This window comes from Salminus brasiliensis, chromosome 1 (genome assembly GCF_030463535.1).
Source record: "Salminus brasiliensis chromosome 1, fSalBra1.hap2, whole genome shotgun sequence".
NCBI lineage: Eukaryota > Metazoa > Chordata > Actinopteri > Characiformes > Bryconidae > Salminus > Salminus brasiliensis.
In genome coordinates this window covers 50,471,635-50,487,805 of record NC_132878.1, presented here as the reverse complement: position 1 = coordinate 50,487,805, position 16,171 = coordinate 50,471,635, and the positions used below count along the sequence as shown (strand labels likewise).

At 39.3% G+C, this 16,171-nt stretch overlaps 1 protein-coding gene across 1 annotated transcript; it reads right to left on the bottom strand.

Moving 5' to 3' along the window:
• Positions 1 to 214: 214 nt before the first annotated feature.
• Positions 215 to 7,253, bottom strand: rnf125 (ring finger protein 125, E3 ubiquitin protein ligase). The gene is made up of 8 exons (XM_072681523.1): positions 7,123 to 7,253; positions 5,707 to 5,797; positions 4,282 to 4,373; positions 3,754 to 4,080; positions 3,295 to 3,348; positions 2,089 to 2,197; positions 1,844 to 1,951; positions 215 to 1,743 (listed from the first exon to the last, which is right to left on the bottom strand). Exons 1-8 carry the CDS (start codon positions 7,209 to 7,211, stop codon positions 1,675 to 1,677), a joined length of 939 nt encoding a protein of 312 aa, XP_072537624.1. The 5' UTR covers positions 7,212 to 7,253; the 3' UTR covers positions 215 to 1,674.
• Positions 7,254 to 16,171: the final 8,918 nt, after the last annotated feature.

The window sequence follows — 16,171 nt, the reverse complement described above, 5'->3', positions numbered from 1 at the left end:
TCTTTGTGTAGGTTGTATACGGAAAAAAGAGAAGGTGGCAGTGATAAGGAGGGAACACTGATAAGCACTGTAAAAACTGGCATTGTTGCTGTTGTTGATTCATTAATAAAAGAAAGGTGGATTGAGTTGATCAGAGTGACTGGAGCAATGCTACCTTTAGGTTAGTACCATTTAGTAGATGTATGGTGATGATCAAAGATACACTCACTCTCAACACTTTCAGAATCCTTTATTGGACATATGCAGTTCAGGAAAATAAACCAAAGAGTTGAGCAAATTATCCACAACCTGAGAAGTGCAATTAGAGCTAGTGCAAATCGACTTGTCATTTGAGTGAACCAGAATCCAGCCAGAACATGAATTATGCAAAACATAAAATAATGAAGTGTTGCAAAAGCCCCTGATTTCGAAGACACTGCAAATACCCAACATGCCATTGCTGATTTCTGCTTATGGTTACTGCTTAAATACATTTGATAAAACTCCTGCAGTTCATTTGTCATTTTTGGTGCCTTTGTTGGCTTCGCTGTGAGTTCCTTGTAGGTGAAGATATGAAACCTGTGGTTTTTTTCAATATTTTCCATGTGTGGTAGAAGTAGTACAAAGCAACCACTCTTCAGTTAAAGTCCTTTCTGACCTATATAAAAGTGGAAGGACTGCATGAGACGGTATATCAGTGTACCTAGTAAAAGTTTTACCACACAAACTGAAGAATCAGGACATAATTTTTTTCATGGTGGTGTCTGTTGATGGACTCAATCTGGGTACACTTTGGGTATTTACCTACCTACCTACCGTAAAGAATGACGACAAAGACGAGATGGCTGGAAAACCACAGAAGCAGTGACTGGAACAGTTACGCTAGAACTAGAGGTTATGCTAGCGGTTAAGAGGTGGGTCGCTTCTGACATTGACAGTTGCAAAGCTGGCTGAGATGCTGCTCTTACACAGCTAAATGATTAAACACTGTAGGAAAACTATAGAACAGTTATATAACACGTATGAACAGAATGATATTTTCACTAGATGATATTATAATGTTATATTTTACTATATTAATGCTTTTATTTATGCTGCTATCATGTTTAATGGCACTGTTCAGCCTGTTCCGCATGAGCTCATCAATAGGAATACCGTGGCCACCACATTCAGCCTACTTCTGGGTCATGAACAAAAAAACAAACGAAAAAATGAGGTTTATTTCCGGGCACTTAGTAAAAGATTAGAAAATCTGTCGACTGAAAATCCAAGTATAAAGCCAATGGGCAAATGCTGAAGCAAGGCCTTTCTGGGGCCTTCATTTTTTTGTTATTGGTCATTGTTCCATGAAGTATGTGGGCCGTTGGTCATTGTCAGCTCAGATGTGGGACATAGCAATGTTGCTATCTTGGCCTTGGTCTTAATGCAAATATGAAAAACCATAGTTGTTGGCAGTTTGGTTTAACGATTTCAGAAATAATAAATTAATTGTGCCAAATGTGATTGGCAGGAGAAAAATACCAAAAAAAGGAAAAAAAAAATCCATTGCTTCTGACGGTATGTAAGTAAGTAACTGAGGAAGGTGTATGTATTCAGAATGCACAGGTGTACATTAAATTAAGAAATGAAATTAAGGCACTTAAAGATTTCCCAAGCCTGGCATGTTCTCCTGTTTTGTTGTAGTAAGAGTAAAGCCTAATTGGTCTTGGACAGTGACATCAGTATTGCAGCCTGTAAGTTGACATCATCACTCTGGTGGACGTTCTGTCAGACAGAAACACATTGGACATTATTGTACATATATGAGTGTACATGTCTATTTTATCTATATTTAGGGGCCTGAATTTGACTTCATGCAACATACTGTTATGTCCTGAATGTAGTAGCAGTGGCGTAGGTTGAGATGGCCGATGAAGCTCCTGCTGTGGTACAGTGGGTCACCATGAGGGAGGGACACACATATGGGACACACCTAGAGGGAGCCAAAGAGCACATATAGAGTGTCACACTTCTGCTGCCTTAGCATAAGCAAAATCATTACCATGAGATTCACAATGCTGTAACAGAGGGGTTAAAATGTGCAATTTGAGCTCATCCACTGTCACTGACCACTTGTCTGGTGTCATTCAGATGGTTGGCATTGCAGTGATCTCGCAGATCCAGATCATCCAGTCCATCCTCCTGGCAGTATGGACATTTAAATGTTCTCACAATGGGGCTAGGAGAGCAAGACAGAAGAATCAGTCGGTTCAGAGCTCTGAACCTGGTTTCTGAACCTGGGATCTGATCATCCCAAACTGTTTCAGAATAGAAACCAATAGAAATCTCTGATAATGTTTTTTTTTTCTTATCTAAAAACTCCAGATTTACTATATATGTTATATGTTATATACTATATATATGTATATGCTAGTTTTGTGTATACACTGCTGAAAAAGTCAAAGTAAAGGCAAGGGTTTTACACAGAATCATTAAAAACTGAAAAACCAATGTGTACTGTGTCTGGTTAAATGGTTAAATCTTCACATGGCTGGAAAACCATGAGTCAAAGAACATTGTAGGTTATACAATGAGGAGATTCATTTGTACATAGATTCATAGATACAATGAGAAGATTAATTTGTACATATATTCATAGATTCAAGATGAGGAGATTCATTTGTTAATTACAACAACTCTAAGGGGCTTATCTTACACGTCACAATGCTCATTGCTATCTTATACCCCACCGACATTCTATTTTTGCGCCTTCCGCCTGGGTCGCTTAAAATGCAACAGTGCCTGTGTATATATATCTTTTCCGATGGGCGTGGTGGTCTCGAAATCAGATGTGTTCAGGTCAATTTCTGACGTTTCTTTTTTTTTTTTTTGGTTTTTGGCTCCTTTATTTATAAATTATTGGGAAATATGTTCTAAGCATCAGGATGCTACCGTGCTACATATGCAGCAGATAGTGTTGGACTACGTTGAATTTGTCGTATTTAAAGTCTGAAAATACAACACAATAAATACTAACATGCTAAATGTATTATTGGTATATTTATATCAGTACAAACACACCTGGCATGTCTTACAGCTTTCCAAATATATATTTTCATTAGGTGTACATACAGCCTATATGAAATTAATGGAATAAGCAATTTTTAGGATCACTTTGTTGAGGTTGGGAAATGTATTCCTTGTATTCTGAGTAACTGTTTTGTTTTTTATTGCATTTCTGAGGATGTGAAGGTAAACAGCAAGTCATTTGCATATGACAAGATATAGCATATTTGCACACATTGTGAATATGAGTGAAAGAGCGAGGCTATTTACCCTGAAGGTTGTCCCGATGAGTTTTCCATGAGAGCAATTTCAGTTCTCCAAGCCCTGTCAGAGAAACACTAAAGGTGTAAAACTGTGACATGAAATGATGAAATGTTCAAGTGTATTTTCAAACTAATCACATGGTCAGTTATCAATTTTACAACTAACAAAAAAATGAGGTATATTTCCTGGCACTTAGTAAGAGAATAGAAAACCTATTGACTGAAAATCCCAGTATAAAGCCTATGTTGCAGATGCTGAAGCAAGGCCTTTCTGGGGCCTTCACTTTTGATTTTGGCTCCTTTATTAATCAGTTATTGGGAAATATGTTCTAATCGTCAGGATGCTACAAATGCAGCAGGTAGTGTTGGAAAATGAAAAATGCTACACTAACATGCTATGATATTTTTATTTCATTATTCATTAGTTCATAACTAGTGACTGTGATTACAGATGCAATAGACTCACATTCCGTCAAACTCCTCAGATGAGGAGTCAGGCATAATAAGAGGGGCGGAGTTTGCTGGACTGAACGATGGAACTGAGAGTGGGACAACTGGTGCATGGGGGGCTGCAACAGCAAAAGGGTTAGGAGCAAGTGGAGACGAAGGAGCAACGGTGACCACTCTGGCTGGGTGCCGAAGATGTGGTCTGGGAGTTGGCCTTCTCTGAATTGGTGAGGCAAAAGGAAAAGCGGCCTGTGCGGCTGGGGCTGGAGAAGCCTGACTGGCTGGGCTCCCAGCTGAAGAACTGGAGGTCTGTAATGCTTGGGCATCTCTAAGCTGGCTGAGGAGACTGTGGAAGGACAGATCACAAAACAATGCCGGGAGAAAAAGTTGAAACACTGCTACAAGCATCAGTATGATTTATTGTTTGGTCACTACATACAGAAGCGTGGGTATGTATGGCCTTTCAAGAGCAGTTCAAGAGAGCATCTATATTCTCCAGATCTGATTTAGCTGATTCATAGATTTGATCAGATTGCTCAGCACTTACGCGTGAATGTTGCTGCTAACAGGTTGTGCAGTGCTGAAAGCACCATGACTATCCAGCCCTGGAAGGCGTCGGAAGAGTGCAGTTCGGACAGGCTAAAGAGAGAAGTAACCGAAGTAACTGTTTTAACGTACAGATTAACAGATTCTTAGCACCTAACGTACAACTATTCTCAGAACAAACAACACTCTTAAAAAAGGGTTCTTCAGGAGTTCTTTAGAAAAGGCAATCGTTCTACACAGAACTCTATGACAACTCCAAAAAATATTTTGTATTTTTTGCATTTTTGGAAATCCTTTAATAGATGGTTTTCTATAGAACATGTTTGAAATGGTTCTGTTTGTCATAGAACCTTGTATACTGCTATTTTGGCCTAATCTGGGTGTGGCCTTTTTCATTCTGGCTAAGAGGAACAAACAGTAGTTGGGTTTGGCTTCTGATCATTACTGTAAGGGGTGGCTCTAGGGCAAGGCCTCCTCCTGCCACCAGGGGGAGGCCCCGAGTCACCCCAGCCAGTAATCGAGCCCAATTCCCTACACCTGGGCAGTAGGCTATATAGGCACACAGATCCAGTTGCCCCACTGCTGGATCTTTTGATTCTGGTGGTGTGTGTGTCTGTGTGCCTGTATTTTCTCGAGTGGAAGGCTGAGTGTGTGTCACTCCCCTTCGTGTGTTTCCCTCCCGAGTCTCTCTCCCGGTGTCTGTGCGGTGTGTGTGTCTGTGTGTGTATGTGTGTGCGTGTAGCACTCATACACTCGTGTACCAGAGGAAGGCAGGAGTGTCTGTCTTCCCTGGTGTGTGTGTCTGTGTGTGTGTGCGCGTAGCACACATACACTCGTGTACCAGAGGAAGGCAGGAGTGTCTGTCTTCCCTGGTGTGTGTGCCCGTGTGTGTCTGTGTGTGTGTGTGTGCGCGTAGCACACATACACTAGTGTTACAGAGGAAGGCAGGAGTGTCTGTCTTCCCTGTAACTTCTCAGTTTTCTGGTTTCTTTTGGGAGATCCTTTTTGCCCTTAAGTTGTTTTTCCCTCTAGAGTTAAAGAGGTAGCCAGTTCTCCCCTGGCGTCCTTTGTTATTAAACCCATCCTTTTTAAAGTTTCTTTTGTTAGCCGCTTCGATAACTGCCGCTTTGGTGAAGCGGCAGAGCGTCAGTCTTGTGACGCGGCGGCCTGGGTTCGAGTCCCGAGAGGCTTTGTTTTTCATTTCCATTTTACCTGCTCTAAGATTGAAAGACTCTGCACTTGGGCCCGTTGGTCACGTGATAGTGGTAGCTCACTCAGTAGCGCGCCGGCCCGCCAACACGGCGGCCTGGGTTCAAACCCCGCTGTAAGTGAGCACCCCATTACAATTACAGAGCATTACTCAGCATTACAGATCCATAAAGCTAACAAGCTAAAGATTTGGACGTTTCAGAAGTTTTCCCCTCACCCTAGAGGCACCACGGCCAGGCAGTGGGGTCCTGCAGTGGGGGCAGTGATACCTTATTCTGGTGGACTGGGTTAGACAAGACTGGCAAAACCTATGGAGAGAGAGCGAGAAAGCCAGTGATAGAGAAAGTGAAACAGAAAGAGAGTTATCAATGATTAAGATTCATGCACAAAATGAATTGCTTTCTCAGATGAACTGTAGCTGAGGTTTTCTATAGGACTGACAGCAGTATGATATTATTGGATCTGTATGGGCTCTGTAGTACCGCAGCACTGTAAGAGATAATCTCGTAGTGAGTACGCACAGGTCTAGAACTTCGACAGGCTCAGCTGTGATGGAATTTCCCCACACAGAAACGCTTTCACTTTGCGGCTACCCGGAACAGATGTGTTTACTTTTTTAAAAATTGTGTGTCCAGTCAACAAACCTAACAAAGGGACTTCTACAGAGACTATCTAACAGCCTTCTTTTCAAACTGCACAGAAATACTGATTTTCTTCAGAGGAGTGCGCAAGAGTAGTCTGTTTTGTATAGGGTTAGGGATGAGATTGTTGGTAACATGTATGTCTCTGTATTCATGTTATATTAATTGTATATTTTATATAAGTCTAAATTTTAAAATTGTGCATAAAATATATCCCATCATCTTTTCTCTCTTGAAAGGTAAGATCATGTCAAAAGGTGCTTCATTACAGGTATCCAATGCTTTCTCTGTATATATTTGTTTATACTTACTTAACCCGTTAAAGCAGAAAGGCCTATTACGCACTAATGTGTATTAGTCAGTAACTACAGGGATGTCTATATTAACTGGTGGGGCTTTTCTTTAGTAATAGAAGTTTGTAATAAGACTTTCAGCCCATCGGTGGGCCACAGGCTGTTTAAGGGGTTTATTTAGGTTATTTTATTTGACAAAGCTGTATCTTCTTTGCTTATCTTATTCTATATAATCTACCTTATATTCTATCCTACTGATTCATGTGAGTGGACAGCTATTAATGCATTGTACTGCTTGTTGTACTGTGTATAACTATGCATGTGGCCAATAAAACGTTGGCCTTGACTCCTTAACACTCAAACAGTGATAGAAATGTGTAAATATTTCCTTCACAATCTTCTAACACTTTTTGCTTAGGCATATGTACATCCGTATAACCCTCAAATGAGCTTTCCACTTAGCATCGCTGTCACACAAACACCTTGTATCTCCATCTTTTTTGATACAATATTTGTATCTGGCAGCTGTCTTTTACAATGTATCAACAGTTCACAGCGAATGAAGCAATAGAAATGCTCCAAAATGACTAGCTGACACCGACTTTCATTGGAAATTTGCAAGGTTTTTGTGTGACAGCAGCAATATCCTGTATCTGACTGTACAGACGAACAGTGAACACTGTCCAGGTATTTACTTACACTTTGTTGCAGCATGGGGATGGCTCTGATGGATTCTGTACTGTACCTCTACACACTGGACATTCTTCTGTTGTTGTAGAGCTCTCCATTGTCGTCTTCTTTGACTGAGTCTTCCTTAACTGAAAGCAAAACAAGCATGTGAGCTCTATAAAGGCCTCTCAGGGGGGGTTCCCAGTGCACACAGTAGATCAGAGTGGTTTAATGCTAAAGATCACAGCTGTTATTAAAGGCTGTGACTTCCTTGTTCTTATAAATCTTCACACAGACTGATGCAGGTCATTTCTAAAGCAGAGTGTGTCTGCCTTTCCTGAGTGCATTGTTTTCCTTGTATGAGAACGCCTAAAAGGACTGGCCTAACTTGAAAGTTGGTACACCCGTCTACCCATCTACTGCAAAGAAATGAACAGCAGCTATCCACACATCTCTTCTACTCTGCAAAAAATTCACCTTATTAAATGTTTGGGCAATTAAAAAAAAAACATACAGCTGGCTTAACTCTCTCATAATGGTTTACTTCAGCCGATATCTCTTGCCCATGAACTCTGTTGGCACTGGTGTGTATTATATGTAGCATGGTGTGCTTGTCCAGCCAGTGAACTGTCTGTCATTGTCTGTCATGGAGGAATGGGTTGCAGGGGTGTGCTGTTACCCACCGCACTATACCAGCCACCAACCATCTACCCACCAACTATATGCAAATATAACATATTACATACCTCTTCACCTCATCCCCACCACACACGCTTCAGTACTGAGTGTGGTGTCGGTGTTGCGCTGTCCTGTCTAATGTCTAATATTGTTTTTTATGGAATTTTTATTGTATTGTTCTGATTCCATGTTTACCATGGTCCTGGAGGAAAGTCATTTCGCTCCACTCTGTACTTGTACTCAGCCTTTATGGAATGACAATAAAGGCCTCTTGACTCTTGACTTGAGGAGAGAAGAGGCTTTTTAAAGGTTAATAAAGGTCAAAACTACCAAATTGCCTCAACTATCTTCTGTCTATCTTGCGGTTATGATGGGTGGGGTGGGTGAGCCAGTGTATCTGACACAGGCTATGTGTTGAACTACATCATCAAAGAGAGAATATAAAAAATACCTGACGTACAAAAGCTGAACAGAAAGTTCCTAGATCTGTCGAGGGGAGAAGACATGTGTAAACGCTGGTGAGGGGTTTGGACGGTGGAGAGACCTCTGAGAGCTGAGAGGAATGAAAAGGGATGAGGATGAGGATTTCTGTTGGATGGGTGGGTAACTCACTTACTTTTGCTCTTTCAGAAATAGGCCAGTCTCGTTTTGTCCAATATGAGAATGGTTGTGGTGGATGATCATGACAGGTTAGCTTAGCAGCAGCAATTGTAGCAACAGTTTGCTAACGCTAACCTACAGCTAATTACTTGCCATGATGTTGTTTATAAATGTTATACCATGTTATTAATGTAATATAATGGAATTTGGTCGCACAACATTTGGGATGGGTCTTATGGCCACAAAGATCTAAAAAAAAATAGTTTACCAATACAGTGGTTCTTGTATACAGTGCAGTCATTCTGCTTTTCATTAGGAAGTGCACTTTTCTAGTTATTCCTTAATGTTTTGAATTGAATTTTGTAATATGGTAATATGATTTCCGTATGTAATTTTGGGCCTATGTCCTCCCTTTCCTAATAAAATCATAACACTCAATTATGACCAACAGAGTATTTGTTATAGTCAAAATAGTAACTTTTTATTCACTTTGTACTCAAGAACTAGTTGAGTTAAGCTCAGGTCATTAAGTCCTGTAGGCCAAAACTTGTTGATTAAGGATGGATTACAATATTAGGTAATAATATATGTACTATTATGGATGTTTAAGTAGCTATAATGGGTTAATCATCTGATAAATACAAAGCTAGTTCACATGAACCCTTTACAACAGGAGGATTAACTAGGTGAAGATTGCATCTCATTGATTCTCACTCAAATGCATGTTTTAGTGTTCAAGACAATTAGAAAGAGCCTAATAGCAACATAATCAGCAACTAATTCACCTTATTAAAAAGACATTAGGTACAATTTTATCTTTTTTTTTTTATTTGAGCTATTTTAAGTATTTAAAAAGTGACATTGCTTTTCTCCCAAATATTTTAAGTCATATTGCTAAATTATGTTGTTTGGTAACTAACCTGCAACTATGCCTGGCATTGCAGTTGTACACACTTTCAGCACCACTAGATGGTGACACATTGCTTGATAGTATATAACACATAACACGAGTGATGGGTTTTCTAAAAATACAAATACAAAAACACACAATTACAACACACAACATTTTTTTCCTTCTTTGCAATTTTTTCATCTTACATAATGACTTAATGTGAATCTGGTAGTTGTTCTTTACATTGTGCCTAATTGTCATTATAAATGGACCAATAGAAATGCTTAGGAATTACTTGGAGTGCAATCTTTCCACATTGACTTTCATTAAGAGTTTTTTTCTTAAAAAGACTGAATGTTGCAAATGAATAAACACTTCCAGCACTGCTGCCATCCATGACACCCAACACCACATCCTTGTAGCCAATAAGATATTAAGGATTTATTTATTATTCTTTAGCATGATATTACGTTTCCCTCGAGCAGACTACTGCAATACTGCAATGCTAAATAAAGCAAAATCAGCGACAGTTCTAGCACAGGATCTGATCAAAATAGCAAAAAAGGATTCAGGTCCAGCTCAGTAGACAAATGTCCCTCATTTTCTCATGTGGTGTGACAGTGATTGTTGGTACTGATTGGAATTGTGTTTACATGTATCTATGTCTGTCTGTGTGGAGCAATGTAAGCTATGCATACCTATTATACCTATGTATAATACTTATAATATTAGAATGAATAATACTTGTACTGTGTTGCATTTGTGTTCTGTATGCACTGTGTCTATGTTGCACCATGGTCCTGGAGAAATGTTGTTTCGTTTCACTGTGTACTCTGTATGTAGCTGAAATGACAATAAAACCCACTTGACTTGACTTGACTTGGTGTGTGTACTTTTTTGTCTTATTCATAATGTCACATTTTGTTGATTTTCTAATTGTAAAGAAACAGGAAACGAACATAAACATAAAAACATCTTGCACATTGTAGAATACAATTCCAATGTATTTATTTTACATTTTTTGCATTAAAAAAAAGTATTAGCACTAAGACAAAGCTCTTGGCTAAACACAAACTGCTAATGCTACATACAAGCTCAAACACATTAGTGCCAATAAGCATGCGTCATAATAAAAAAGGGTAAAGAATGTCTTTTACACACTTCAAATGATTGTGCCAGATCTAATGTTCTAAAAATGTTCATAAAGCATGGGGAGGTACAGTATGTATTCCATATGTAAATGGCTGATTCCTGACTACCTGTTACCTAATCTAACGACTATATTAAAGTAATGCAGTCTGATTACTTTCTGTTTCTTTTGTATTACTTGTCTTTTTAAGGCCAATCATTCAAATAAAGATCATAGAAAAATGTCACATAAAACAGTCCTATAATCTCAGGTGCACATGAAACAAATCCCGTGTCTTCTAAATAATATATGCCATTGCTTCTGGAACAAAACCTTATCTCCAAAATAGGAAATAACATTTTTAATTTTAATTTAAATTTTTAATGTTAATGTAAAAAAGATTTATGGTGATTGTATTGGTTTATCTGGACAATATGCGTCCCTTTGCTGTCAGGGTTGGTTCATTCATTATGAAATGTTTCTACATCCAACTAAAATATTTTTTAATGGTGAAATTCTTACCTTTAAGTGGTACAGCATTAGCGCTCAACCAGTAGTGTGACTGCTCTGTTTACAGTAAGAGTAGTGATCCTTGGTATGCTGTAGTGTAATCTAGCTAATAATCCCCATATTATTAAAATGTAATCTAATGACTTACTTTTTCACTGTAACTGTAACAGATTTTTGTTGATTCTTTGTTGTACCCTGATTATGCAACTCTGTTACTGTTGCTACTCAATCCTGGTCCAACATTTCATATAAGTCATTAACAAAAACGTGTCCGACCCACCCACAGTGTTAGACTGCGGCAGACCCGTCTCAGTGGACATTCCTCTGGATCCAGTCAGCGCGGCTTAGCCGTAATCAGTGGATTGTTGAGAAACGGGAATAGCTCGGCACTGTCAGATCCCCAGGAGTGAATGTGATAAGGGGCCTTAAATAGAGCCCTGCTGCACCCCACTAACTCAGGGCCCTGCCTGCACTTACTTTCAAGAACCTCTGCAGTCAGTCAGACATCATAAAGCCACAGACAGGCTCCCATTTCCCTTTCTAAGTTTAACAACTGCTTTAAGGTCAGTTCACCCCAAGTCAGACTTGAGATTGCCAGTAGTGTAAAGGACCCTCAAACTGGCTCTCGGTCAGATTAAAATAGAGGCGAATTTGGGGAGGGAGGTGAAGCGAGAGTTGAGGAGACGATACATGACCTAGGAAACTTTGACGAAACAGTGAACAGTATTTAACTACAAATACTGCTCAAAAGTTTGGATAACATGTTGCAAATGCATGCAGTACATTCAATTCATCACACTGATTTGAACTAAATGAAAACCCAGAATGTTTTATATGTGCAACGAGAGATCAAATCAAGAAGTAGACACTTGACAAATGGCTGTAAACATATGATAATTATAGCATATTGTGTTGCTAAAGGAAATTATAAGTAACCATTGACCATCATTTAGGCCATTTAAGTTCAATTTCAGCATAATACATAATCAAATATCATCATATCCAGGGCTCCGGTTCTGTCACTACGATCAGAAGGTCGCTGGTTCGAATCCCGGTCATGCTGCTAGCCATCGGCAGCCGAGGCCCTGAGAGAGCGCTATTGGCCATGCTCTCTCCAGGGTGGGTAGATGCTGCTTTCCCCCCCACATTGCTTCGTGATGTTGGGTTAGGTACAAATTGGCAGTCCAAATTGGTGAGAAAAAGGATGAAAATTTGATTAAATCCGATAAAAACAAATAAAAAAATCTAAATTATCATCATATCTAAAAAAAGAATTTGCAAATATTTGCACATTTTACAGCATTGTAGACATTAATTCTAATTTGCAAAATTTTCTTCTTACTTCAAATGTTGCTGATCCAAACATGTTTGATGTCTAAAGTTCACCTCTTTAGTTATGCAATGGAGTTGTGAGGCTAGTACATAATAAAGTAATGTGAGTCATACATTAATCAGTTAGCTCCAGTGTAAAACCGCAGTGTAAAAAAAAGGTTCTTCAAGATGCCTGGTTACATGGAAAACATCTTGTAAATGGTTCTTTATTGGATCTTTTAAAAGGGTTCTGTATAGAATAAAATAGGTCACCCTATTGTTACAAGCCAGGAACTCTGTTTCAGTCATTTTTGCTTGGAGGAGGACAGAGAACTGAGAGGCGGAGTCCAGCAAGATTTGCCCATATCTGATTTGGCCCTCCAGGACTGAAGTGTCTCACGTCCAGCTTGGAGTACAAAAAGCTCCTGTGCTAAAATCAGCATGCTTTTCTAGGCTAGCTCTGTATTTAGTCAGTGATGGGAGACACTGATGGGTGGTGATCTTGTGGTTAGATGGCTGTCGCACACCGGTGGCTGCTTCAAAAGTGGGTCATCTCTCATTCTACGCGACATCATAAGGCAAATAAGAAAAGACATGACACAGAGACCTTAATGTAGCAGAGAGGCAATAAATTTGCCATGTGCTATTTTACTGGGTTCTTTCACTTCAGAACTAGCTCACAACTCAAGCACATACAGCAATCAGCCATAACATTAACACCACCAGCCTAATATTGAGTAGGTCCCTTGTGTGCTGCCACACCAGACCATTCAAGGCATGAACTCCACAAGACCTCTGTAGGTGTCCTGTGGTATCTGGCACCAAGACGTTAGCAGCAGATCCTATAAGTCCTGTAAGTTGTGAGAAGGGCCCTCTATGGATCACATCACATCCGGTTCACAGCGTCCTGGTTCCTTCCTTGGAGCACTTTTGGTAGGTACTGACCACTGCACACTGTCGTCTATCCATCACGATTTGACCTCTGTCAGATTCACATTTTGATCAATGAATGAAAAACACAGTGGACTCTTCTTACAACATCAAATGCTTTATTATCACAATCGGACACTTTAATTATATAACTGCACCAGTTATATAACTGCACCAATTTCTAGCAAACTAATAAACTAATAAACAGTCAAGCTTCAAGGTGTTTATCTGCATGTGTTATCTGGTACCTTATTTATTTACACACTCAAGCACATGGTTTATAATGGCCCATAAAATAATTAGGTATTATGATTTTAACCAAAATATGTAACCCTGTAATGCAGAAAGGCTTATTACACACTAAGGTGTATTACCCAGTAACTACAGGAGCCTCTGTATAAACTGGTGGGGCTGTTCTTTGGTAATAGAAGTTTCTAATAACACTTCTAACCTGTCAGCAGGCCATAGGCTGTTTTAGGGGGGTTAAAGGGATACTGCATTCAGAGAGGTTTGGTGAGAAATTGTCTGCTCCCAGTGGTGGTAATAGGAACCAGGAAGCTTAAGAGTTTTATGTCTCTAAAAGCTTCATTAAAAATAGTTATTCTATGAAGTGATTATATAATAAATGATACACTGTATTATCATACTTTTGAAATTTTGAGTTTAGACCTAATACATATATTTTAAAGGCCATTCATGGCAACAAACTACATACAGGGTGTTGTAAGACAAAATGGTCCCAAATAAAGCATTTTTTTATATTAAAAAAATATTTTATCATCAGTTACATGCAGAACTCAGATGACAAGTAGATTCACTGGACATGTTGGACAGTAAGTAAAATGACTTTTGAATTATGAGTTATAGACATGATAATAATAATAATAATAATAATAATAATAATAATAATAATGTAAAAATGTATTAATTCTACATAATGCTGCTTTAAGTAAATGTAAAACAAAAGTGTTAGGCCAGACAGACAATTTCTTAAACTATAAACCATTATACTTGCTTTATGGGTTGAATACATGGTCCAAGTATTAAAAATAGAAAGTTCAATATAGTAACATAAATTTCTTCTCAATGTTCAAACAAGCATGATGGATTGGATTTCTGTTGGACTGAACATTTAGATTTTTAAATCATGCTAAACAGCAGCATCATGGGTTCCACAAGTACATAACTGCAGAGGTTTTTGCATATATTACTGACAACATGTGTAATATGTGTTATATGTGTAATGTGTGTTTGCGTGCATGCCTGCAAAACACATTACTTAGGAGAGTGATACATGCATGTTTTTGTGATGTTTGCGAGTAAGATGCACTACACCCTGGAGGCCTCTCCCTCCCTCTCTCTCTCTCTCTCTCTCTCTCTCTCTCTCCCTCCCTCTCTCTCTCTCTCTCTCTCTCTCTCTCTCTCTGGCTGTGAAACTTGAGCCAGGGGTCCAATTTTAGCGGAGCCAGGCGAGTGCTCTAGGGCGCAGGACAGATGGGACAGCAGGCCACTCTGCAGCTACTGCACAGCACCCTGACCGGCTCACTGTAGAGCACTCCAACCAAACTACGGAAAAAAGGGGTGGAAAAAAAGTTGAAAAAGAAAGAGACAGAAAGAGACAGAGAAAGAGAAAGGAAGGTACGCCTCTTGACTGGGAAGAGACACGTCTGTTTGACCTTCCTGACACACACAACTTCAGAAAATCTGGACTCTTTAGACCGGGACAGAAGTTTGTGGAGAAACACTTAGAGGTAAGAGGAGGCTGTTTTTATGTTTTTAGGTCAGCAGTAAAAAGGCATGCAGTAATGAAGGTTTTATAGGAATTACACTGTTTTTGTATATTAAAATAATGATATTATAACACTGCTGTACATGTGACTGTACATGACTGAATTAACAGGTGGTCAGGTGGTTAGTTTAGCAGTGTGTTTTAGGTATTTAAATATGCACAGTTTTTTTCTATTATCATCCAGCATGCCTGTCAATCTGTCAGTAAGGGCTTTTAGCTGCTGACCTGTCAATCATATTTGCTTTCCACTATGTATTATTCAATTGTGCTGCATAGAGGCTTTCATTTCCACATAAATAATGGAGATAGGGTTTAAAATGTGTGGATGTGTGTGTATGTCTTTTCCTCTGCGGGTGGAGAGGAGTGAGAAGCTGCGAGACGTAGCCCCTTAGGGATTAAAAATAACAACAGCTGGCCTTCAGGTCGCCATGACGGAGAGAATGTCACACCGTCACATCTCTCTCCACGCACCCCCCCCCACACACGCTCTTACCTTTTAGTGTTAATACCTAGGCCTGTATCAAATATTTATGCTGACGTAGGTACAGCTACAGCAAATGAGAGGTGATAGTTTACCGGATTGCCATGTTGCCTCGATCTGTATGAACCCTGATCTGTAAGCAAGCAAGCCCCAATCCTCCAATAACCCATTTTACCATTCCTGGTGCTTTGTGTTGTCATGGATCTATATAGAATCAATGCCATTAGAGAACATTTGAAGAACCTCTTTTTTAAGGGGTATACGCTCTTTCAGGCAAACCACATCTTCAGGCCCCCCAACATACAGTTTACAAGCAACAATGCTCTAAGCTAAACGTTCTATATAGTAGAGTTCTTTGATCGCTTTTGGTGCTACATGGAAACATTTCTTATAAAATTCCTTAAAGAACCATCCAACATAAAAAAAGACCAATTTTACCATTCCGCTGGTTCTTTGTGTTTTCATGGTTCTATACAGAAGCAATGCCTTTATTAAAGAACCCTTGAAAATCCATTTTCAGGGGTATACACTCTTTCAGGCAACATCTTCAGGTCTACTCGAAAAGCATTCTCTCACTCATAACAGTAGTGGAACCCTTTTTGAGGTTCCTTAAAGAACCCCCAACTACAGTTTTCAAGCAACAATACTCTAGGCAAAATGTTCCATATAGTACAGTTCTTTACACCTCTTTTGGTGCTATATGGAAACATTTCTTGAAAGGTTCCTTAAAGACCCATCCAACATAGAAAAGAACCATTT

What these genes read in the sequence shown, in the direction of transcription:
- rnf125 (XM_072681523.1), bottom strand. Translation starts at nt 7,211, where the DNA reads ATGGAGAGCTCTACAACAACAGAAGAATGTCCAGTGTGTAGAGGTACA. An exon ending in TCCCCATGCTGCAACAAAGT is followed by an intron (nt 5,798 to 7,122) that starts GTAAGTAAATAC and finishes CTCTCTCCATAG; the next exon opens with GTTTTGCCAGTCTTGTCTAA. An exon ending in TGAATGACACCAGACAAGTG is followed by an intron (nt 1,952 to 2,088) that starts GTCAGTGACAGT and finishes GGCTCCCTCTAG; the next exon opens with GTGTGTCCCATATGTGTGTC.